Genomic DNA, 24,312 nt, shown 5'->3' with positions numbered 1-24,312 from the left:
AGCAGATGAGACTTCTGGATCATGCTTCTTTATCTTCTCAATAGTATCCTCACAGGTAGTCTCCTCTGGAATAAAATAGCTAGGAAAGTAGGATGCTGCAAAAAAGGGAAGTTAAAAAAATCAAACTTATGGTACTAACTTTCTCCAAGAGATTTAGAAAGTAATTTTTCTAAAAGCATAGCTTACTGGTTAAGAGCTTGAACCATTACCTTAGGCTTTCTGGGTTCAAATCTTTGTTGCTTCATTTACTAGTCTTGGACAGGTTACTTAAATGCTTTTTGTGCTTTTTTTTCCCATCTGTAAAAGGAGATAGTAATAGGGATGTTGTGAAGATTAAATAAGTTAATACAAATGAAGCTTTGAGAACAGAATCTGTACTGAATTATTTTACCTTCTGAGTAAGGTCAGTCTGTTGGACTGGAGCTTTACCAGTAATGTATTTGGACTCATTGATACCAGGATAAAAGCAAATCCCAATAAATAAATAGTGCTTCCCAGCTAAATTTTTTTTTAATATAATTGTTTTAAAAAATATATAATTCCCCTCCCTCCAAAAATTCATGCCACTCTGTATAAGTTAGGGGTTTACTATCTGTTACATTCTATTATAATTTATTTATTTTTATTCAGTAATTAATCAGGAGAAAAAAATCTAAGGAAAAAATGTCATCATCAACTGCTATTAATAAAAAGGAATTTTTTTTTAATATGATTTAAGCAGGTAAACACTGTAGGGCAGGAAAAAGTTTTTCCTCAATCCTCTTAGGGTCCCTGGCGGGTATGAAAATTAAACTAAGATTAACAGGAGAAAAGCATAAAAATTTATTTTATATAAGTTTTGCATGATACAGGAGCCTTTATGAGGAAATGAAGACCCAAAGAAACAGATCTATGTACTTTTATGCTAGGTTTGATGAAGAATAGACGAGGAATATGATATGTAAAAGAGTATGAGGTGATTGAAGTAAACTGGGGGAAACAGCAAGTTCTGGTTGTTGGAATTCTTCTTGGCATCTTTTTGTCTTCAGAGATAATAATGCTCCTTTCCTCCAGGTATAGGTAGGGTCCCTCATGTGAGGGTTTTATGGCTTGTTTCAGGTAAGAAGGGGGAGAGGGGGAGGAGGTCAGAGTGACCTTTCTGCTTCTGCCATTTTCTCAAACTTCTTCAGCTTAAAATATTCACTATGCCAAGATGCCAAATTTGGGGGTGGTTTATCTGAACCCCATAAACACCTCAGTGACCATGGTTTATGAAAAGGAAAGAAAATAATTGTGACTTACAGGTACTAGACTTACCTATCAATTTTATTAATTTAAAAATACCATAGATCAGGATTTCTGTAGCATGTATTTTCATCAAGACACCCCACACACATATACGGTTTCCAAACTAGTGAAAATAGAGCCCCTCTGAGAATCATATATAATTTTTTGTAAAATTTTTCTATATTTTTCCTTAGGTTGCCAACTCTAGCATAATAATAAAATTTCATAGATCTTAATTTTTAAAAATATTTTGAGAAGTTTTTCAACTTTTAAAGAGGAGAAACTTAAACTGGTGCAGCCACTATGGAAAACAGTATGGAGGTTTCTCAAAAAACTGAAAATAGAATGACCATATGACCCAGTAATTCCACTCCTGGGCATATATCTGAAAAATAATTCGAAAAGATACATGCACTCCAATGTTCTTAGCAGCATTATTTATAGTTGCCAAGATATGGAAGCAACCTAAGTGTCCATCAACAGGTGAATGGATAAAGAAGATGTGGTATATATGTACAGTGGAATACTACTCGGCCATAAAAAAGAACAAAATTTTGCCATTTACATCAACATGGATGGACTGGGAGGGCATTATGCTAAGTGAAAGAAGTCAGAGAAAGACTGTATGATATCACTTACATGTGGAATCTAAAAAGTACAACAAACTACTGGGTATAACAAGAAGGATACTCACAGATACAGGGAACAAATGAGTGGTTACCGGTGGTGGTGGGTGTGGAGCAGTGGGAGGTACACACTGTTGGGTGTTATATAGGCTCAAGGATGTATTGTACAACATGGGGAATGTAGCCCATATTTTGTAATAACTGTAAATGGAAAGTAACCTTTAAAAATTGTATAAAAATATTTTAAAAAAAGAGGAGAAACTGATACTTTGTAGGGGCAAAACAATTTTCAAAACAGTATGTTGTCCCATTTTAATTTAAATATTTGTATTTATATATTTGAATAAGAAAAATTTGGGGAGACTATCCCAAGAATGTTGAGTAAATAAGCATCTGTTTCTCACTTTTGAGATTTGGAATAGTTTCAATTTTTCTTTTATAGTTAATCTGTATTTTCAGACTTTTCTGTAGTGCAATACTTACCATTAAAAAAATAAATAAGGAAATATCTTTTTAAATCCTAGATGTGAAAAACTCCTGACTCGATTGCATGTCACTTACGAAGGAACCATAGAAGGAAATGGTCAAGGCATGCTACAGGTAGGAGAATTACAGCAGTGGGGGCATGGGGGGAAGGGACGACTGTCTCTTGTCAAGCTTCCGACAGCAAAGGAAATATGAAAAGCTGTTTATTTATCTTCTAAGCTGATGTAATGCAATGAAGCATAATAGCAGAATGGAGAAAAACACCAAACAGATCACCTTGACAGCCTTGGTAATACTTTTATCTGCCGATATACGTTCTCTGTTTCGTACGTGTGCCTCTTTAAAAAGCCTTTGACAGAAAATCCAAGATCTGGACAACATCAGGCCTCTTGGTTCAGATATAGCTTGTAGATTGACAGTGGAGGAAGTTGCCAGGGTATGGTCTTGACAAGCTGTCACCAGGCAGTTTTGTTCTCTTTCTTTAAAGGCTCTTGCTCTGCCCTAAAAAATGACTGGCTTGAGATGTTTTTCTGTCACCAACTTTGTTTGGGTCTAGGAGGCAGACATCTAAAACGGATTGATAAGAAAGTCCTCTCTCCATGTGTAATAGTTTTAGGCACATGAGCCAGATATACTTGCCATCTCTTCCCTGTTTTAGAACAAGTAATTTTGTCCATCTGTCAATCTTTGTTATTAATCTATGTTCCTGCCATTATGTAAAAAAAAGTATTTTGGAAAAAGGAGTTAACAAATAAAACATTGTATCTGGCTTTAACTTGTTGTAACACCTAACCTGAACATGTGCTTTCCTTTTGCTTTATAGTGATCTTTTAAAAAAATCACTAATCAGAGACGAAATGTTAGTGTTTTGTGTTCTTATTTAGAAGAGCATTGTAATCCTAATTTTCTTTGGAAGAAGCTTGTACACCATCCTTTTATATTGAGACTAGCTGATTTTTTTCTTAGATCATTATTAAATGCTTATATAGGGTCAGAAGTTAAAGCAGTTGCCTGATAATGGACTATTTGTGTAATTAACTTAATTTTTATTATAAAATGACCAGACTGATTTGCATTTGGCTACTTATTATATGCTCTAAGTGCCTACATTTGTTTTAGAATGGCCTTTTATTTAGACATATTTGTATTTAAAATTTTCAAAGAGGCAAACCATGTTTTGTTTTAAGTCACCTCCCAGTGATTAAAATTATAGACAAAAATAATTTGGATAACTGAATTAATATTTGTCCTGTACTTAATTTTTTAATATTTATATTTAATAAGTCCTTTTTCTTCTATTTAAAACAATAATTTTGAAATAAGACTAAAGTTTGTTTCGAATGACTATCACTTTTTCCCCCACATTTCCATCTTGACAAGGTTCTTTCCTACAGTAACATCTTGGATTAGCTGAGGGAAGCTTAATACACATGAAATAAACAAAGCTACTGGTGGTTAGCACCGCAGGAATGCTGACCTTTCATTACAGTACGATTCAGCAAGGAGTTATTCAACAACATTCAAGGTTGAGATTCTCCCCACTTCCCTGGAATGTATTATAGATGAAATGTGAAACCTCAGTAGATTAAAAGAATACCATAAAGGCTTCTATTTATTTTCTCCCTACCTATGCCATGTATCCCCAGGAGATCAGGGAATATTGTATTGCAGTGCTCCAAGTCTCCTTGTGTAGCATATAAATTACATTATGCTGAGTGGCAACAACAACAAAACCTCTCTAAGGAGTGTTATCATTTCTCTCTTTTCATCAAGTTATAATTCAGAACTGAGTAAGCTGAACAGGTAGCTTTAAAGTAAAGTGAGTTAGAAAATGGCTAAAAATAAGGAAGCACTCATATGCTTGTTTTCATGTACTGGAACAGATTTCTTACCTGCAATAGAGAGCCTTTTATTAAGAACTTTTTTAAGTAGTAGAAACTGATTTTCTAAAAGACCCCTGCTTTCAGAGGCATATTGAGTTTAGTGTATATGTTTCTGTGCATACCTTTTAAGTAATAAATGTTGGCCTTTTATTCAAAGAATGAACAGTAGTATGCACATTGAATGTATTTCATTTATCATTTCCAAGTAGTACATAGATTGGATAGAGCTTATCTTTTAAATTTAGTTATGTATCTTGTTCCGGTAACAATTAAGTTTAGCTGATCTCAGGCCTTTGTTTCTCATTTGTATTCCGAATACCATGATACTTAGCCAGTCTTTCAGTTTTCAAGAGCTGTCCATTTTATTTCCTTCCTGGGTCTCACTTCTTTCCCCACTGACCTATTTGAGGCCCTAGTAGTGCTTGTCTAAACTATTCAGTATTTACCTAGCCAGCCTTTCTGCTTTTACTTTTCCAGTTCGTTCTTTAAACTTTAGTCTGAATTATCTTCCTAAAACACAGATACATTTGTTACTTTTCTTCTTAGAATCTTTCCCAGAATCCTAAGAATTAAGTAAAAATTTCTTGGACCCCAGACCAGCTCATTACCAACTTTAACTCTCCACATACTGTACACTGCAGACAGGCATGAGGAATCTGCTTACCTACCACTCTCCTCATACAGCTCTTTACATTGGTTTTTCCTGTGTCCTTTTGCAGCTATTCCCTTAGCCTGATTGTCAGCAAAATCTCAATTGAATATGCCACATCCTTTTGTAACGCTCCTGTATCCTCCCCATGCGCCAATTTTAGTTAATTGTATTATCTGAGAAGTATCAAATACATCCTAATAGGTTCTTTAATAATCATCTTATCATTCTACTTATGTGCCTCACTCACATCTAGACTGTAAATGCTATGAAACCAGGAACCACATCTTATTCATCTGTGTATTCCATGGTTCACAGCATAATAGTTCATCAATACTTGTTTAATTGAACAATTTAAGCTATAAATCACCCAATGTATAAAGACTTAATATGTAGTAGGTAACTATTTCTAATCAGTGGACTAGTTTAACCAAAATTATTTTTCTATAAGTTAAAGTTCTAGTGTTGATTTATTATGCCAGAATATAAACCCAAATGATTCACTTTGGTAACTCATTTCAAGAACTTGTCCAGTCATATTTTTCAGTATTTTCTAAGTTCTTCTGTAGTGAAAGAAGACTACTTTATCTTCTATTAATTTCTCTCTTTTCACATATAGTATTTTTACGTGTCAAAAGATTCATAGTCTTGTTTTACTCTTTTGTAAAACAGGCTTCACATGACTATTTCTTATAATTGCTTTAGAGATCACAAACAAGTTTTACAAAATCTCATACTTGACAATAGTATGAAAGTATATGTGAAATAATAGGAAATATATATATTAGTCTCTACAACCTGTTCTTGGCACAGAGCTCCTAAAACCCTTGTAATCTCCTGAGTGGTAAGAGCAGTAGGAGCATCTTTTGTTCTAATATTTGGTCTTTGACCCCAATTCCTGACTCAGAGCTCCTAAACCCCTTGGAATTTCCTGAGTAATAGACATGTCTTTTGTTCTAATGATGCAGCTCTTGGTGGGCTCCTGGGTAGCTTCAGGATGGGGATGGTCACCAGAAAGACTAAGCCATGATTAGAAGTTTGGAACTTTCTGCCCCACCTCCCATCCTCTGGGAAAGGGGGAGAGGGACTGGAGACTCAGTTAATGATCGGTCATGAGAATGTGATGAAGCTTCCATAAAAATTTCAGAAGTACAGGATTTGGAGAGCTTTGGGGTTGGTGAACATGCAGAGGTGCTGGGAGATGACTTGCTTGGAAAGGGCGTGGAAGGTCTGTGCCCCTTCCCACATACCTTGCCCTGTGTGTCTCTACATCTGGCTGTTCATCTGTATCCTTTATTACATCCTTTTTAATAAATCAGTAAATGTAAGTAAGTGTTACCCTGAATTCTGTGAGCTGGTCTAGCAAATCATCAAGCCCCGGGTGGGGTCATGGGAACCCCAATTTATAGCTGGTCAACTAGAAGTACAGGTGACAACCTGGGACTTGAGATTGCCATCTGAACTGGGGCAGTCTTGTAGGACTGAATCCTTAGCCTGTGGGATTTTTCACTAAGCTCCAGGTAGACAGTGTCAGAACTGAACTGGATTGTAGGACACCTAGCCGGTATTGCAGAATTGCTTGATGTGTGGAGAATCCACACATCTGGTGTCAGAAGTGTCGAGAGTGTGGCAGTAGTGTGAGAGTAAAGAAGAGACACAGGATTGTGTTTTTCCTAAATAGTATAGAAGCCTCTCTTACGTTACTTACTAAATTCTGGTAGGGGGCGGGAGGGGTTGTGTATGACTGTATGTGTACACAAGTTGTGTGTATGTGTGTATCTAACTCCCCAAATAGAAAAATCTAAGACAAAGTCAGAAACTATTTCTTACATATTGCCCCATAGAGCTTAGCATACTGTTGGACACATTGGAGTGCATAGTAAGTTTAAGACAAACAAATAATTCTGGCAAGTTGAGTTTGCTTTCTCTTGAGGATTGTGTAACTCACCTTTATCAATAGGAGCTTGGGGATGCCATCGTAGTACTCCATAGAAAACTTACATATAGTTTTAAACTAAATTGGAAATATTAATTTATTGAATCTTTGTTGTTAAACTAGATTTTTTTTTGTCTTCATTTTTCTTCCCCTTAGGTGTATTTTTCTTAAAAAGTTTGTAATGTTTTTGCAGTTTGGGGTTTGCAGTTGAATTTAGAAGGAAGAAATTTTCATCCTTTTATTCTTTCACAAAAGAAAAAAGTTACCGAAAAGGTTAAATCCTAAACTTTTCAAACCTTTAAGGACAAGTGTTTGATTTCCATATTATATAAGAAAGGTACAGGCTATATAGTTTGGAGATACTATGTGTTCGTTTCCAGACCATTGCAAAAAAGTGAGTCACATGAATTTTTTTGGTTTCCCAGTGCATATAAAAGTTACGTTTATACTATACTGTAGTCTTTTAAGTGTCCAATAGCATTATGTCTAAGAAAATGTACATGCCTTAATTAAAAAGTACTTTATTGCTAAAAAAAATGCCAACCATCATCTGAGCCTTCAGGTCATAATTTTTTTTGCTGGTGGAGGGTTTGAAATATCGCCAAGAATTACCAAAATATGACACAGAGACACAAAGTGAGAAAATGCTATTGGAAAAATGGCACCAATAGCCTTGCTAGATGCAGGGTTGCCATTAACATTCAATTTGTAAAAAATGCAATATCTGTGAAGTGCAATAAAGCAAAGTGCAGTAAAATGAGGTATGCCTGTATAATTATATTAAAGTCATATGAAGTACATAAATGGAAATTGAGTAGAGAGTGGTGGAGAAATGATCTTGAAACCTTCCAGATAAAAACCTCCCTTGATTTGTGGCCCTTGGAGCACAGGTAAGGTTTATAAACAAGAGTCCATATAATTACATTGAGGCTTATGCCTAAAAGCTCTATTTTCCATGTTCCTTCTAACATTTTGGAATCCAAAGAAATATTCAGAGATGTTAACTGCAGTGAGGTGGAAAGGGTGCAGTCAACCACAATCTGTTCTCCCCGGGAAGATTACTAATTTGGGGATGGATTTATGTGGGAAAGGAAAGGAAGATCAGAGCTTAGAGGGAGTGTACTTCTTTATCATATATGTAGGTATTTTAAATTGTCATTTAACATGCCACATTTTCCCAAATAGGTGGATTTTGCAAACCGTTTTGTTGGAGGTGGTGTAACCAGTGCAGGACTTGTACAAGAAGAAATCCGCTTTTTAATCAACCCTGAGTTGATTGTTTCACGGCTCTTCACTGAGGTGCTGGATCACAATGAATGTCTTATCATCACAGGTTAGTTTTGAGAAGTCTGGACAATGGGGTAGTGTTCCCCATCTGTGATGATCTATCATGAAGACGAGAGGCCACTCAGATAGTAGCTTTTCTGTACCGTGGGCATTAGTCCTAATATTTTAATTCATTAATTTATACTTGTTCTTATTAAATCGTTACAGTTTCATTTTCATAATCTTGAGTAAGACATTTTATCCCCACTTTTTCTTTCTTGGTATCTTTATCTGAGGAACAAGGGTAAAAATGATTAAACTACTCTCCAGTTTGAAATTTTATGATGTGGTGTCCTTAAAAAGAAGATAGTGATATGTCTTTGAGCATGTGTCCTATTATTATTCTTCCATTATATTTCCAAAGTGATTTGTTGTACTTCAGTATGAACACACTATGTAAGTATAAAAAACAGTTACAGTGTTTGGAGAGAGTCAGTACAACAGTGAGCTTTATAGAAGGGAAATAAATCAGTAGCCTTATGTTTATTCTAATTTCTAATCCTAAGAGAAAAAGTGTGATTATCATAGTGCCTCTCTTTGATTTAAGTTATTATGGGTGGAGGAGAGAAGGAAACATAGTCAAATTTATACTTTAGGCCTATTAATCAAGATTTACATTTTTTTCCCTTAAGTTTCTTTAGATTACAATATCACTATGTCACAGTATTTTCTTGTGTATAAGCTACCCCAAAAAATTGATGATTAACTCATAACTCTTAAGAAACTCTTAATCAGCCACTGTAGGGAAGTTAAGCCTTTTATTCAGGTACCTAAAAGAACATATACCCCCCCCCCAAAAAAAAAAATTCCCATATAAAAGCCGTAATCAGCCATCAATTGCTGATGTTTTTTCTTTCTGCAAAGGAGGATTTCTTATTTCCTCTTTGAATCTATTGCCACTTTGAGATTAGTATAGGAGACTAACAGGCTAAGTGTAGGAGAATTTGGTTGATAGTTATTTTCAAAGATTACAGTGGGATGAAAACCATCCTCTGTTAGTTTTATCAAATGTATAACTCAACTAATTTATGTCCAAAGAGGTACATGACAGAATTAAGACTGAGACCACACATCTCAGATACATTTGTAGGCAACCTTCAGGAGAGCATCTAAATTTTGTCCCTTATGTTTTGCTTTCAGGATTCCCTCTTTGTCTTTCAACTGTTTATGATGTGTATAGGTGTGGATCTCTTTAACTTTATCCTGTTTGGGTTCATTGAATGTCTTGAATGTTTAGATACATTTGGTAAATTTTTGGCCATTATTTCTTCAAGTATTCTTTCTGTCCCTTTCTCTTCTCTCCTTCTGAGAGTCCTGTTATGCATGTGTTGGTACATTTGGTGGTGTCCATTGGTCTCTGAAGCTCTGTTCATTTTTCTTCATTCTTTTTGTTTCTCAGACTGGATAATTTCTACTGACCTATTGTCAGCTTCACTGATTCTTCTGTCTGCTCTAATCTGCTTTTTAATCCCCTCAGTGAAATTTTTATTCCAGTTATTATGCTTTTCAACTATAGAATTTCTATTTGATTCTTTTTAAAAATAATTTTTATCTCTATTGAGATTCTCTATTTGTGAGGCATTATTCTCATATTTTCATTTAGTTCTTTAGACATAATTTCCTTTAGTTTTTTTTAATGGATGTAAAACAGCTGACTTAAAGTTTCTGTTTAGTAAGTCCAACATCTGGGTTCCTCAGGGTGGGTCCGTTACTAATGAATACTTTCTTTCTCTGAGTATGGACCCTACTTTCTCGTTTCTTTGCATGTCTCAATTTTTTTGTTGAAAACTGGACATTTTAAATGGGGCAACTCTTGAAATCAGATTTTCTCCTTTTCCCAGAGTATGTTTTTGTTGATGTTTGTTTAGTGACTTTCCTAATCTAGTTCTGTGAAGACTGTTCTTTTTCATGTGTAGCCACTAAAGTCTCTGCTTGGTTAGATTAGTAGTTACCTAATGATTGGACAGAGATTTTCTTAAATGCCTAGAGCCAGTAAGTCAGTCTTTGCCGAAGGGCTCTGTGTATATGTTGGGGCTTACCTTCAACACTCCACCAGGCAGTTGACACTTCCTTCCTGCTTACACAGAGCCTCAAGATCAGAGTGAGGGGAGAGGTTAGGACCTTCTCAGGTCTTTCTTGAGCCTGTGTACAGCTATGGGCATGTGTATAGACGTCTAGATTCCCGAGGATACTTTTCAAAGTCCCGTAAGTACTTCTCATTCCTTAGCTTTTCCTCTGAAGCTTTTTGGTTAGCCTATTTACCCCAACTGTAATCTAATGCCTCAGGCAGCTACACTGTTAAACAATTGACTATAATTGTTTTCAACAAACACCCCTGGGAATTAGGCTTTTCACCCTGGACAAAGTCCAAGTCTGGTCAAATAAAGACAGCCTTGTGAGTGAGGTCTTCCAGGGAACTACCAGACAGGTCAGATGATTACAGTTCTCTGAGAATGGGGCTTTGAAGGAGCTTCAACCCTTCTCTGCCCCCTCCGGTGGCAACCAGGCTGCTTTGATTACAGGCTGTTGGTTTCTAAGGCTACTACGGAGCTTGGGAAAGTGGAATAGGAACAGGGCAAGTTAAAACACCATACAACTCACTGTGTTTACCAATATTCAGCCAATTTTTCTTTAATAAACACTCCTCAGACTGCTGCAAGCCTTTGGTTAATTCCCACAGTTCAGAAAAAGATGATTCTTACAAGTTTTGCCAGTGTTCTTATTATTTTTATGGAGGAAACAGTTCTCTGAGATTTTTACTCCATTGTTTTTGTTGATGTGTCCATAACTTTTATAAGTGCTTGTGGATAAAAGGGCTTTCAAGGAGTTATTCCACATCTTTTAGATAACCCTATATTATTTCTTATAATATCCTTTTGATTCTTCTGTTTTGGTGAGATAAGACAAAAAGTAAAAATTGTTGTTTGAGTTTATGTAGGAAGTTAAGAACTTCAGCAAAGGAATTTCTTCTTTGATAGAACTGCAGCTATTTGAAGTTAATAACCTGAAGTATTTCATCCAGAATTCTGAGGTTGTAATCCAAACTGTACTGAAATAGAAAGATAAAACCCTTTTATTCTCAGCATTGTCTCAACTCACATATTGGTTGTCTATCTGCATTTGTTGTTTATTATGTATGCAGATAAGAAGGGTGTAGTTAGAAGTTGTTAGGGGAGAAAAGAGTGTAAGGAATTATAGAACAAAAAAATTAAACTGTCATAAATCCATTGTTGGGCAAATGAATACTTTGAATATTGATCTCAGACTGTTTTAGAGAGCACTGAAGTTCTGGAATGTGACCATCTCCAGCATTTGGGTGTATCAAATAATACTTTAAAAGAGTTTTAATTTTTAGCAGTTAAGCTAGATTTGAATTGAAGACTGAGAACAAAATATACCATCAATTTTTTTTTTTTTTTTTTTTTGTGTACGCGGGCCTCTCACTGCTGTGGCCTCTCCCGTTGCGGAGCACAGGCTGCAGACGTGCAGGCTCAGCGGCCATGGCTCACGGGCCCAGCCGCTCCGCGGCATGTGGGATCTTCCCGGACCGGGGCACGAACCCGTGTCCCCTGCATCGGCAGGCGGACTCTCAACCACTGCGCCACCAGGGAAGCCCTCCCATCAATTTTTTAGGATGAATTTACATTCTTGAAATAAAAAAGTTGGTAGAATGCAGGGCATTTTAACTCAAAGCTAATTTGTTTCATTTGCTTCACTTCTGTTGTACTAGGGAAGTAGTCCCTTGTCATCTCCCATTAATGTTTCTGTAAATAAAGGATGTAATTTCCTTGGGAATAGTAAAAGGAAAACAATAGACTTCTTTTCTTTTTTAAGGATAGTTTGTCCCCAATCTAAAAAAGCATCATCACTCTGGAGTTATATCTGGTCTCTAACTTACCTGAAGCCATTGTAAAATAGATGGAAAATTGCAGATCCATGACTCACCTTCACACCTGTAATTACCTCAGGCTAAGGACACCCGGGGTGACTTTAACTCAGCATTTTTTCCCCATATCCACTTAACTCTATTATAGTGCCTCCTAATTAATATCTGTGATGTGATGTTCCCTTAATGGAAATGGCCATTTCATCATCTATTTGATGTTGGATTTCTGCCATCTCCCTTCTTAGGAGACTCTTAACTATGCACTGCAGTCTATCTGCCTGATCAATTCCATTCCTTCAAATGATTCAACCAGGCTCAGTGAGCTAATGGCTGTGACTGTGCTGCCTGAATCTGTAGAAGAGTTTGAGAAATTGGAAATAAATTAAATTTATCATCATTGTGGGGCATCTGGTTGGTATCAGACTTTTAAATGAATATGAAACAGGTCATGCAAACAGGCAAATACTTTTATCCAAACAGTGTTATCCCTCTACTTGCTGTGATCCTCCCTGGAGCAGGCATGAGTTAAAACCTTTCAGTAAGTATAGATTGAGGAAAAGAATTAAAACTCCAATCTTCCCCTTTTTTCCCCTCTCTTGTGTTCCTTCACAACGTCCAGTAAAAGCTTCAATACTAAAAGGTATTACTGTGCTGCTGGGAGATTATTTTGTTGTTTCTGTGTGGTGAGAACATAAAGCAGATGCCTAGACATGAAACTTACTGAGCAGAATGTTGACACATTTACTATAAAACCTGCCCTCTAGTGAATCAAATCGTCCCAAACACCACAGGTCCTTAAATCTTTTGTGAGTGTCAGCAGAACTGATAGAAAAGACAAAAGCAGACACCATTGCTTATAGTACTGGTACCTTTCATAGAGTTAACAACACTAGAGGAGCCCATCACTACAAAAACAGCCCAGTGCTTACTAAATGACACCAGCTCATTGGGAAAGATCCAAATAAAGTTGGAGTTTGGCTTTTCTTAATTTTTATTAATCATGGGAATGAAAGGCCAGAGTGTTTTTTTCTGCTGCATAATCACCACTGTTTTAATGATGCTAATAAAAGTGGGGTAGATGGTTGTTTTTTTTTTTACATCTTTATTGGAGTATAATTGCTTTACAATGGTGTGTTAGTTTCTGCTGTATAACAAAGTAAATCAGTTATACATATACGTATGTCCCCATATCTCTTCCCTCTTGCATCTCCCTGCCTCCCACCCTCCCTATCCCACCCCTCTAGGTGGTAACAAGGAGCTGAGCTGATCTCCCTGTGCTATGCGGCTGCTTCCCACTAGCTATCTATTTTACGTTTGGTAGTGTATATATGTCCATGCCACTCTCTCACTTTGTCACAGCTTACCCTTCCCCCTCCCCATATCCTCAAGTCCATCCTGTAGTAGGTCTGTGTCTTTATTCCTGTCTTACCCCTAGGTTCTTTGTATAAATCTTCTTTCTAATGGCATAACCCATTAGTAAGTAGAATTTCTTTAATCTCCAAATATTTTTTGCTGTGTTCATCATAAACTTTCATTACTAGTAAAAGAAAATAAGAATTTTTCTTACTACTATAAAGTCTAAGAACTCATACATAAGGTTGTAATGAGCTCTTGAAAAGATTTAAATGGGTTCCTTAAAAGTTTTTAACTTAGGTGAAGGTTTGTCTTTGAGTATGAAGTCTTAAGGCTATATCCCTAGAGAGAGCTATCACAAAGGTCTTTGTCTTCTCTTTTTTGCTGTTACCACTGTTCACCTTTTGCATTTTTAGAAAAGTTTATCAGTAAATTTAAATTTAAAGCGAGCTAAGGGCATTTGTTTTTCAGAACAAACAACATAATTTTGAAAGATGTTTACTTAGAAAACTCAGGATTTAATTTTAGAGCAAAAGCATCTGTATGTGCATTTTTGATTTCCCAAACCTGAAAGAAATAAACCTAACCTTGTTTCTGTTAGGAAAGAAGACAAAAACCATCCTAATTTGAAATAGAAGTTGATCATTGATATTTTATATTTTTCAACCACTTTGCAAAAGACAGAAGAGGTGGTTATTTTCATAATTAAGAGATCAGAGTAGGCATTATTGTTATTATTATTAATAATAATAATAAACAGGGAAAATGAGGCTTGTCCACCACAGGGCAAAAAGCAAAAGAACAGGACTATTCCCGGCTGTCTTTATTCCCAGTCAGGCCAGTAGACCACGTGTCTTTTAAACCCCACATAAATAGAGTCATATATCTTTGGTTTCTCTACTCCCTTACAAAGTTAAGTCTGATGACACCAATACCAACCTGTGTATGGTATTGAAGGATTTTAAACTCGTCTTATTTGGTTTTCCAAGCTATTCTATGGGGTAAGCAATATAAGAATTATTGACAAGCCTAATTTTTAGACATTGAGATGAAGTCCAATGAGATTTGGTTACTTTAGGATTCACTTTGGGTTCCTCGTGACTCTTAATCTCAGTGTGGTGCTCTTTTTAACATGCCACACTGTCTTTGTAAATGAATTTTTTAATATGTCAATTATATAATACTTAGTCCAGATTAAGTATTTCTGGACTCCTTATTTTAACTTCAGTGTTCTTCCTGTTTTGGTCCTTAATTATGTTTATGCAGCAAGTACTTACTCAACTGCTTCTACATTTTTGCATTACAAGATGCTAATGTAGGCACATATGTTAATAATATATAATCCCTGCCCTTGAGAAGCTGTCAGTCTAGTGAAGGAGTCAGATTATTGAGGTATAATTGACATACAACAAACCATATATATTTAAAGTGTGCAGTTAGGTAAGTTTTGACATATGGCTATGCTCCTGAAGCCATCTTTTTGCCTATGTTTTAATTGGGTTGTTTGTTTTTTTATTCTTGAGTTTGGAAGTGCTTTATATATTTTAGGTAAGTCTTTTATCAGACATATGAAGTATGTCTTTTCATTATCTTAACAATGACTTGAAAAACAGAACTTTCTAATTTTGAAGTCCAATTTATTAATTTGGGTTTTTGGTTTTTTTTGGTTCTTTCTGGTTTGATTACTGTAGCTTTATAATAATTCTTGAAATCAGGCAGCGTGAGTCCTCTAACTTTGTTCTTCTTCAGAGTTGTTTGTTGAATTTTAGAATGAGTTTGTCAATATCTACAAAAAAGGTTGCTGAATTTTAATTAAGATTGTTCTGAATCTATAGATCAATTTGGGAAGATGACTTTTAAAAAAATTTTATTGAAGTATAGTTGATTTACAATGTTGTATTTCTTCTGTACGGCAAAGTGACTCGATTATACACACACACACACACACACACACACACACACACACACACACACATACACATATTTTCATATTCTTTTCCATTATAGTTTGTCAGAGGATATTGAATATAGTTCCCTGTGCTATACAATAGGACCTTGTTGTTTATCCATCCTACATATAATAGTTTGCCTCTGCTAATCCCAAACTCCCATTCAGTCCCTCTCCTACCCTCCCTTCCCCTTGACAACTACAGTCTGTTCTCCATAGAGTCTGTTTCTGTTTTGTAGTCTGTAGTTTTGTAGATTTGTGTCATACTTTAGATTCCACATATACGTGATATCATATGGTATTTGTCTTTCTCTGACTTACTTCATTTAGTATGATAATCTCTAGGTCCATCCATGTTGCTGCAAATGGCATTTTATCATTCTTTTTGATGGCTGAGTATATATATATATATATAGTATATATATATATAGTATATATATATGGACTATATATACATACCACATCTTCTTTATCCATTCATCTGTCAATGGACATTTTGGTTGTTTTCATGTCTTGGCTATTGTAAATAGTGCTGCTATGAACATAGGGGTGCATACATCGTTTTGAATTATAGTTTTGTCTGGGTATATGCCCAGGAATGGGATTGCTAGATCATCTGGCAACTCTATTTTTATTTTTTTGAGGAACTTCCATATTGTTCTCCATAGTGGCTGCACCAATTTACATTCCCACCAACAGTGTTAGAGGGTTCCCTTTTTTCCACACCCTCTGCAGCATTTGTTACTTGTAGACATTTTAATGATGGCCATTCTGACCATTGTGAGGTGGTACCTCATTGTAGTTTTGATTTGCATTTCTCTTATAATTAGAAATGTTGAGCATCTTTTCGTGTGCCTATTGGCCATCTGTATGTGGGAAAACTTGACTTCTTAACAATATTTAGTCTTTGACACATGAATGAGATATCTTTATGTTTATTTAGGTCTTATTTAATTTCTCTCAGTCATATTACATACTTTTTATTGTATACTTCTTTTACATTTTCTCAGACTTACCTCTAAGTATTTCATATTTTTTGTTATTGTAAATGTAGTTTTAAAATTTCAGTTTTTGACTGCTCGTTGATACTGTGTAGAAATATAATTGATTTGCAGATTGCAATTTAATATGTTAATTGTTCTGCTGATGCTGTATGCAGAGTACTGCGGAGCACAAAGAAGGAACAACCAACTCTACTTACAGTGTCAAGGAAGCCTGACAGAAACAACATTAATTTTGTAGTTATTTTCTTGATTTGTAGCAGGCTGTCTTACCCCAAATACTAGGTGAATTTATAGTAATTAAACTGTAAATTATTTAAAATTTTGAAAAATTATTTTTAAGAAACAGTGTGCTCAGTAATAGACTAGAAACTCTAGTATTGAGTTTAAATCTTTTAAGTTTTTATTATGGAATATTTTAATCATTTATAAAAATAGAATAGTATTTTTTATAGCTTTATTTAATATTTACTTATATTGTATATCTATGTTTATATTTGTATATGTATGAAAATTTTCAGATCTACAGAAAAGTTGTAAGAATAATACAAGGAATTTCCATATAATTTTCACCCAGATTCACCAGTTTACATTTCTGCCCCATCTGCTACATCATTCTTTCTCTATTTTCTTTTCCTGAACTAGGAGTATATTGGAGACATTCTGCCCTTTTACCCCAAATATTTTATTGTATATTTCCTAAGAACTAGGACATTCTCTTACATTAGCACAGCATAGTTAATCAAAATTAGGAAATTTGGGCTTCCCCGGTGGCACAGTGGTTGAGAGTCTGCCTGCCGATGCAGGGAACACGGGTTCATGCCCTGGTCTGGGAAGATTCCACATGCCGCGGCGCGGCAGGGCCCGTGAGCCATGGCCGCTGAGCCTGCGCGTCCAGAGCCTGTGCTTCGCAACAGGAGAGGCCACAACAGTGAGAGGCCTGCATACCACAAATAAATACATAAATAAATAAATGGGAAATTTAGCATTGATAAAATACTATTAGCTAATCCCTAGTCAATATTCTATCAATTATCCTAATTATATCTTTTGTAGCTTTTCCCCCCACCCAGTCTACAGTCCAATCCAGGATCAGACCTTGAATAGACTTGTCATGTATCCTTTAAACTGGGACAGTTTCTCAAACTTGTGTTTGTTCACCTTGAGATTTTTAAAACATTGAAGCCAGTTACTTGGTAGAATCTCTCTTTGGGCGGGGTTGCCCAGTGTTTTTTTCATAACTAGGTTCAGTTTATTCATTTTGGTAGGAATCCCACTGAAGTGTATCTTTTGAAGAGAAAAGTAGTACCGTAAAATTCACATATAACTTATATGCGTATATAACTTCAGTCAGCCCTTTGAATACACATTTCCTTCATCTGTGGGGACCACCTCTGTGGATTCAACCAACTGCAGATTGTCTAGTACTGTAGTATTTACTATTGAAAAAAATCTACAGTGTAAGGGAACCCGTGCGGTTCAAACCCATTTGTTTGAGAGTCAACTGTACTAAAACTATCATTAATCTTAGTTCTCAATGTTGTCTTGTTTCTATTTTTTTTTTAATATGTGAAAAGTATAATCTTGCTCAAGTTTTCAGCTTTTAATTTTACTGTTTTGTTGATTCTTATCAGGTCAAGTAATTATTGAGTTGACCATAGGAGTTGGAATGAGCTTATTTACTTAAATAGACACCATCCCTTTTGATATGTTCAGGTCCAGTGAATTAGAAATCTATGTTATATGCCAAGCTTGGTACATCTTCTCATCAGATGAATGTTAATTATGCTTTTTTCCCTCCCTGTCTTCTCAGGCATAATATCCTAGTTTTACAAAGTTCTTTGAGGTACCTTGCCTGTTGATAGGCAAATCCTAAATTTAATTTTATTGATACTTTTCTTAGGGAATGTTTTTATGTAAAATTTATTTTTTCAACAACACAAATAAAAAACCATCTGATCACTGACATTGAAGACAGTGGACTTTTTTTTTTTTTTTTTTTTTTTTTGCGGTACGCGGGCCTCTCACTGTTGTGGCCTCTCCCGTTGTGGAGCACAGGCTCCGGACGCGCAGGCTCAGCGGCCATGGCTCACAGGCCCAGCCTCTCTGCGGCATGTGGGATCTTCCCGGACCAGGGCACGAACCCGTGTCCCCTGCATCGGCAGGCAGACTCTCAACCACTGCGCCACCAGGGAAGCCCGACAGTGGACTTTTATAAAACACAATCTTTATGTACTCCTCATAAAAGAAAAAAATGAGTATGACAGACATTTTGTTTTCTTTGTTGATTGGGACATTCATTCACTGTATGATAATTGCGGTGGCATTTGAAGGCATCATTTTTTTCTTTATGGGAAGTAATAACAAGTCATTAAGACCAGCGGGATTTTTTATTTGTTTGTTTCTTAACAGAGACCCTTTAAAAGGTGCAGTTCTTAAGAAATTTTTTTCTGGGGGCAGTGGTGGTGGGATGAATTGGGAGATTGGGATTGACATACATACACTAAGATGTATAAAACAGATAACTAATAACCTGCTGTATAAAGTAAATAAAATTCAAAAAGAAAAAAGAAATTTTTTTCTCAAAAATAATAGTGGCAGATTATTTGTTTCAGGTACTGAACAGTACAGTGAATACACAGGCTATGCCGAAACATACCGTTGGGCCCGGAGCCATGAAGACAGGAGTGAAAGGTGAGTTCATTTCTGACGTTAGCATCTCATGACCAAAAGCTAAGGAATGTGGGTTTGACCCTGGTACAGTCTGTCTCCCATCTATTCTTATTTCAGAAATATAATTTTCTTCTTAAATTCAATAGTACAGTTTCGTTAGTAGTTAAAACACTATCACCATCTCCATATACCAAAGGGAACAACAGAGAAAAGCCAAATGTCTAAACCAAGAAGAAGAAAGGCACAGCTCAGCTGCTAATTATAAGCAGCCAGTGGAGATTAACTTCCAAGGTCGAACTAATTAGAGCTTAAAGCCTTTAAACAGCTTATTTAGTTATCCTTACCTTTTCTGTGAGATTAGGTTAAGTGGGGGAAACCTATGCTGGGACAATTTGCCTGATGCCACAAACAGTTGATAGCAGAACCTATGTTGAATTTTGCTGCTGCAGTCTCCTAGTTCTTATTGAAATATATTTTTACACTTTGACATTTTTGCTTTCCCAGTAAGTTGGTTTACCAGAGGTAAATTTTTACAGAAAATGTGTGTGGCCTATGTATGTGTGTTTCAATGCAAAAGAGCCATTGTGGCAGAAAGAATCAGCTATTGCCCATGTAGCCATACAGCCTTATCTTTGTAATATCTCAAGCCCAGTCCCTAGTCTCTTTCCCTTTGTTTTGGTTAAAATATGTAGTTGCAACAATTATCTATGTGAATGTTTAATTCCTGATAATTATTTACAGACTAACATGAAGGTTTCTGTGGGTATTCTTCAGTGTGAAAAGTTGACTGCCATATCAGTATATGCATGTTTATAAAGAGATGAAATATTTGGAATTTGGAATTTCACATTTCCAGAATCACCATCTCAGCCAGTTTTTCCTGTCTCCTTGGGCAAATTGTTATCGTCTGCTTTGATTTCTTTGCCTTTTTAAAAATAGTTTTGCCCAGTCAGCAACTGAGCACAGTAGGTAGAATTTTGTACTGAATTATTACACATTTTTTTTACAAAACTTGACTTCTTGGGATTCGTTCTTGGACAATAAATGGTGATGTTACAAACTCAATACTTAGAGCAGTTCTTTCAGAACAAAGGAGGAATGAGGTCTTGTTGAGATACAAATGCCATGTCTTCAGTATTGAAGGAAAACAAAGAACTAAATTCCTTTCGTTTGCCCCCAAAATCTTTTAACCTCGAAGACTCCTTGTTAATCATGTGTCTGTTTATAATACGTACTATTTTTTCATTTTACTGTTTAATGCCTGGCAGTCCACAATATGTATCCCTTGGAATTTAAAAATAAAATGGTGTTTTTCTACCCTCCTGATTTGCTGAGATATATACCCACTGGTTTGTTTGTAATGTATTAACCCTGCCAAAGTCTCAGAAACCTGACCCTTGTGAGGGTTTTATTTTATGAGTGCCTTTCCCCATTCCTCATTTTCCCCCATCTGTCCTGCCCCAGGGACGACTGGCAGCGGCGCGGCACTGAAATCGTCGCCATCGATGCCCTTCACTTCAGACGCTACCTCGACCAGTTTGTGCCTGAGAAAATCAGACGCGAGCTTAACAAGGCCAGTAACCTTATTTCTTAGTTCATCTGGCAGCTGTCATCTATTTACTGCCATTTTATTAATGCTGAAATTAATGTTTTCTGGTAATTCTTGCAGTGTCAGTACGTCTGCCCACAGCTCTCCTGATTTAATGTGTCTGTCAGCTTGTACAGGATGTACTTTCCATTTCGTAATTGTTTGATTACTGATGCCAGATAGACTGTTGCTTGATATTAGGCCCCACACATGCATTTATCTCATCAAGTACATTTAGTTGCTTTGGAACATTATCATTGTAAAACCATATAGAAATGAATGAACCCTGAAAGTTTTTATCAGACCTGCCCAATGACATTTTTCTCTACAAGGTGTGCTTATCAGGATTAAAACAGATAAACCATGAAAGTCAAGTCATTATTGTTCTAGTATAGGTAAGACTGACATGTAAATTATTTATTTGGTAATTTGACATATTTATGATGGAATCTGGTTTTCTGTGCTACTTAGTTTTGTCTCCTATAGCCATTTTCTTTTTTTTTTCATTGTGTTACAGAAATAGAAAAATGAGCCAGACCTATTGTTAGTTTAAATTTTTACTATTGTTAACCATAGTAAATAAACTGTCATAGTGTTCTAAGTCTATTCTCTAGATAGATAGGGCCTTACCAAAACAGTTGATGTCTTCTTTAGTTCCTCTCACAGCCAAGAAGACTGACCCAGTTCTGAAAACCATTGTTTAACTTCCATGAGTAGGATTTGGTCATGAAGTTCATTATTAAGATAATGAGGTTGTGGTTTTGCATGACTACCCATGTGCCAATCCCTACACAGACTTCTGGGAATGACAGACTAGGTGTACCATTGCAGGCAGACTGGGACTGCCCTTGGATTGGCATGTGTGGTGTTCAGTATATCATCTTCACATCTTTTCCCTGCGTCTTACCACAGGAATGGGCTCTCTGTGGTGCTCTGCTTATTCCAGCTCAACCGCCTTGCCTCTCATATTGTTAGTAAAATAACCAAATAATCCAGAAAGACTTTAGTACACTTAAAACTTAGTAGATATTTCAAATATAATTACATTTATTATCATATTCTAATGTACTCAAGAATCTAATTTACTGTGAAACATGTTTTTTTAATATATAATTTATTAGGTTATTTTAATGTTTGAAGTTCTCAAAGGAATCTCATAAAAGTTTGAAGAGTAAATGCACTATTTTCCAAAGTTCAACTTACACACAGATTCCATTTTTCTTTTAAGTAATTTCTCATAAAAACTATCCAAAAACATTATTCTCTGATATATCAACAGATATAATTTCTCTTTCACCTGATATTACTGAGGAATATCTTTTATTATATTAGGTACCTTTTAATTGTGAGCTTGCTTTCGCTGTTCTAAACTCTTGCCTTAAAGCAGTTGTCTCCAAGCACATGATGTTTTTATTACACAGCATATCAAGTAGAATAAGAAGATTTATATTTAGCTTTTCATCAGATGTGTATGTGAATTGTCACATGGTCATTGATACTAGAAGACATTTATATAAGCAGTAGGTATGGGTCCCCCCGGCCCGCCCACAATTCATATGTTGAAGCCCTTACCCCAGTAGGTCAGAATGTATAGAGATGTGATTAAGTTAAAATGATGCCAGGGAGTGCCCTAATCCAATCTAACAAGTATCCTAATAAGAAGAGGAGATTAGGGCATACAAAAAAAAATCAGGGGTGCATACCCACAGAATAAAGATCATGTGAGGGCACAGCATGAAAGTGACCATCTGCAAGCCAAGGAGAGAGGTCTCAAATGAAATCAAACATGCTGACACCTTGATCTTGAACTTCTAGTCTCCAAAACTGTGAGAAAATTAAGTCTATTATTTAAGTCACTCAGTCCATGGTATTTTGTTATGGCAGAGAAAAACATGAAAAGTTGGGAGAGAAGCATATGAAAAGTAAATGTATTTAACCATTATCGTACATTAACGCACATTTAAAGGCTCCCTTTTTTTAAACATTTTAAAATATTTATTTATTTATTTTTGGCTGCGTTGGGTCTTTGTTGCTGCACGTGGGCTTATCTCTAGTTGCAGCAAGCAGGGGCTACTCTTTGTTGCGGTGCGTGGGCTTCTCATTCCAGTGGCTTCTCTTGTTGCAGAGCATGGGCTTTAGGCGCATGGGCTTCAGTAGTTGTGGCTTGCAGGCTCTAGAGCACAGGCTCAGTAGTTATGGCGCACGAGCTTAGTTGCTCTGCAGCATGTGGGATCTTCCCGGACCATGTCGCCTGCATTGGCAGGCAGATTCTTAACCACTGTGCCACTAGGGAAGTCTTTTTTTTCATGATAACATTTATATTCCCACAAATACTTTTCTGGAGGAGCTAGATCATTCACTTTTAGAAATCATCTATAAATATGATCTTTTTAAAAGATAACACTGGACATAAGTAAATCTTCTCTTTTTAAATTGCCCACGGCTAACTGATACTCTCTACATTTACTTGGATAGCACTAACCTTCAGTTTCCCATCCTTAAAGACACAGAAATTTTAAAGATGTGAAGCCTTGGTATATGTGAATAGGTTAAGTTAGTTGTAAGTATTACCAACACTGAAAAACATTTATTTGTACAATGGTAGAGTCCTTATGAGACTTTTTTTTTTTTTTTTTTTTTTTGCGGTACGCGGGCCTCTCCCTGCTGTGGCCTCTCCCATTGCGGAGCACAGGCTCCGGACACGCAGGCCCAGCGGCCATGGCTCACGGGCCCAGCCGCTCCACGGCACGTGGGATCCTCCCGGACCCGCATCCCCTGCATCGGCAGGCTGACTCTCAACCACTGCGCCACCAGGGAAGCCCCAAGACATACTTTATAGAAAAAGACTGAGTCTTTAAACAACCTGGCAATAGAAGTTTTATTTCATTCAAGTCAGATTTTTTTTGTTGTTATCACCAAATTTGGAAGGGGACTGTTCTTAAATCAGAGCTTGATTAACACAACTGATCAATACTTGCTGCTGATATTTCTAAGAAGCTCAACATTTGATCATTTATAATCTTTTCTTGAAGTCTGTGTTAGTTTTCAGGAATATTAGTTCAAAATGTATCATTTTTAATGAGTTTTCCCTTAAGTTTCTCAATGTATAGAATCAGGATAACCATAGAGAAACCTAATCTAGTCTTTGATTTCACATATGAGAAATCTAAGGTCTACATGGTGTTTTCATTTTATATTGCATCTTTAAAAAATTTTTATTTATTTATAGTTATTTTTTTTAACTTATCTTTGGCTGCGTTGGGTCTTCGTTGCTGCGTGCGGGCTTTTCTGTAGTTGTGGCGAGCAGGGGCTACTCTTTGTTGCAGTGCACGGGCTTCAGTAGTTGTGGTTCGTGGGCTCTAGAGCACAGGCTCACTAGTTGTGGTGCGTGGGCTTAGTTGGTCTGCGGCATGTGGGGTCTTCCCGGACCAGGGTTCGAACCCGTGTCCCCCTGAATTAGCAGGCGGATTCTTAACCACTGTGCCACCAGGGAGGTCCCTATATTGCATCTTAAAAAGGCAAAATCAATTTACTAATGTTACAATTATTTTAAAGATAAAAAATCATCTATAATTTTACCTTTCAAATAATTGTTTTCATTTTTGTAGGTCTTTCCACATGAATACTAATTTTCATATAAATGTGTGCAAAAGTTACCTATAATATTGTATTTATCTATTTAATTTATCCA

The 24,312-nt window shown here is 36.2% G+C and overlaps 1 protein-coding gene across 5 annotated transcripts in view; it reads left to right on the top strand.

The window, feature by feature from the left end:
• PARG (poly(ADP-ribose) glycohydrolase) overlaps positions 1-24,312 on the top strand; it is a 111,065-nt gene that overhangs the window by 70,596 nt on the left and 16,157 nt on the right. For all 5 annotated transcript variants that reach the window (XM_049697386.1, XM_049697388.1, XM_049697385.1 and 2 more), the window contains 4 exons: positions 2,417-2,492; positions 8,032-8,179; positions 18,976-19,054; positions 20,498-20,606. In XM_049697386.1, coding sequence (XP_049553343.1) covers positions 2,417-2,492; positions 8,032-8,179; positions 18,976-19,054; positions 20,498-20,606 — 412 coding nt within the window. The remainder of the gene's footprint in view (positions 1-2,416; positions 2,493-8,031; positions 8,180-18,975; positions 19,055-20,497; positions 20,607-24,312) is intronic.

Source organism: Orcinus orca, chromosome 14 (genome assembly GCF_937001465.1).
Source record: "Orcinus orca chromosome 14, mOrcOrc1.1, whole genome shotgun sequence".
NCBI classification, from domain to species: Eukaryota; Metazoa; Chordata; class Mammalia; order Artiodactyla; family Delphinidae; genus Orcinus; species Orcinus orca.
Note: the sequence above shows the minus strand (reverse complement) of the source record. Positions and strands in the feature narration are given on the sequence as shown.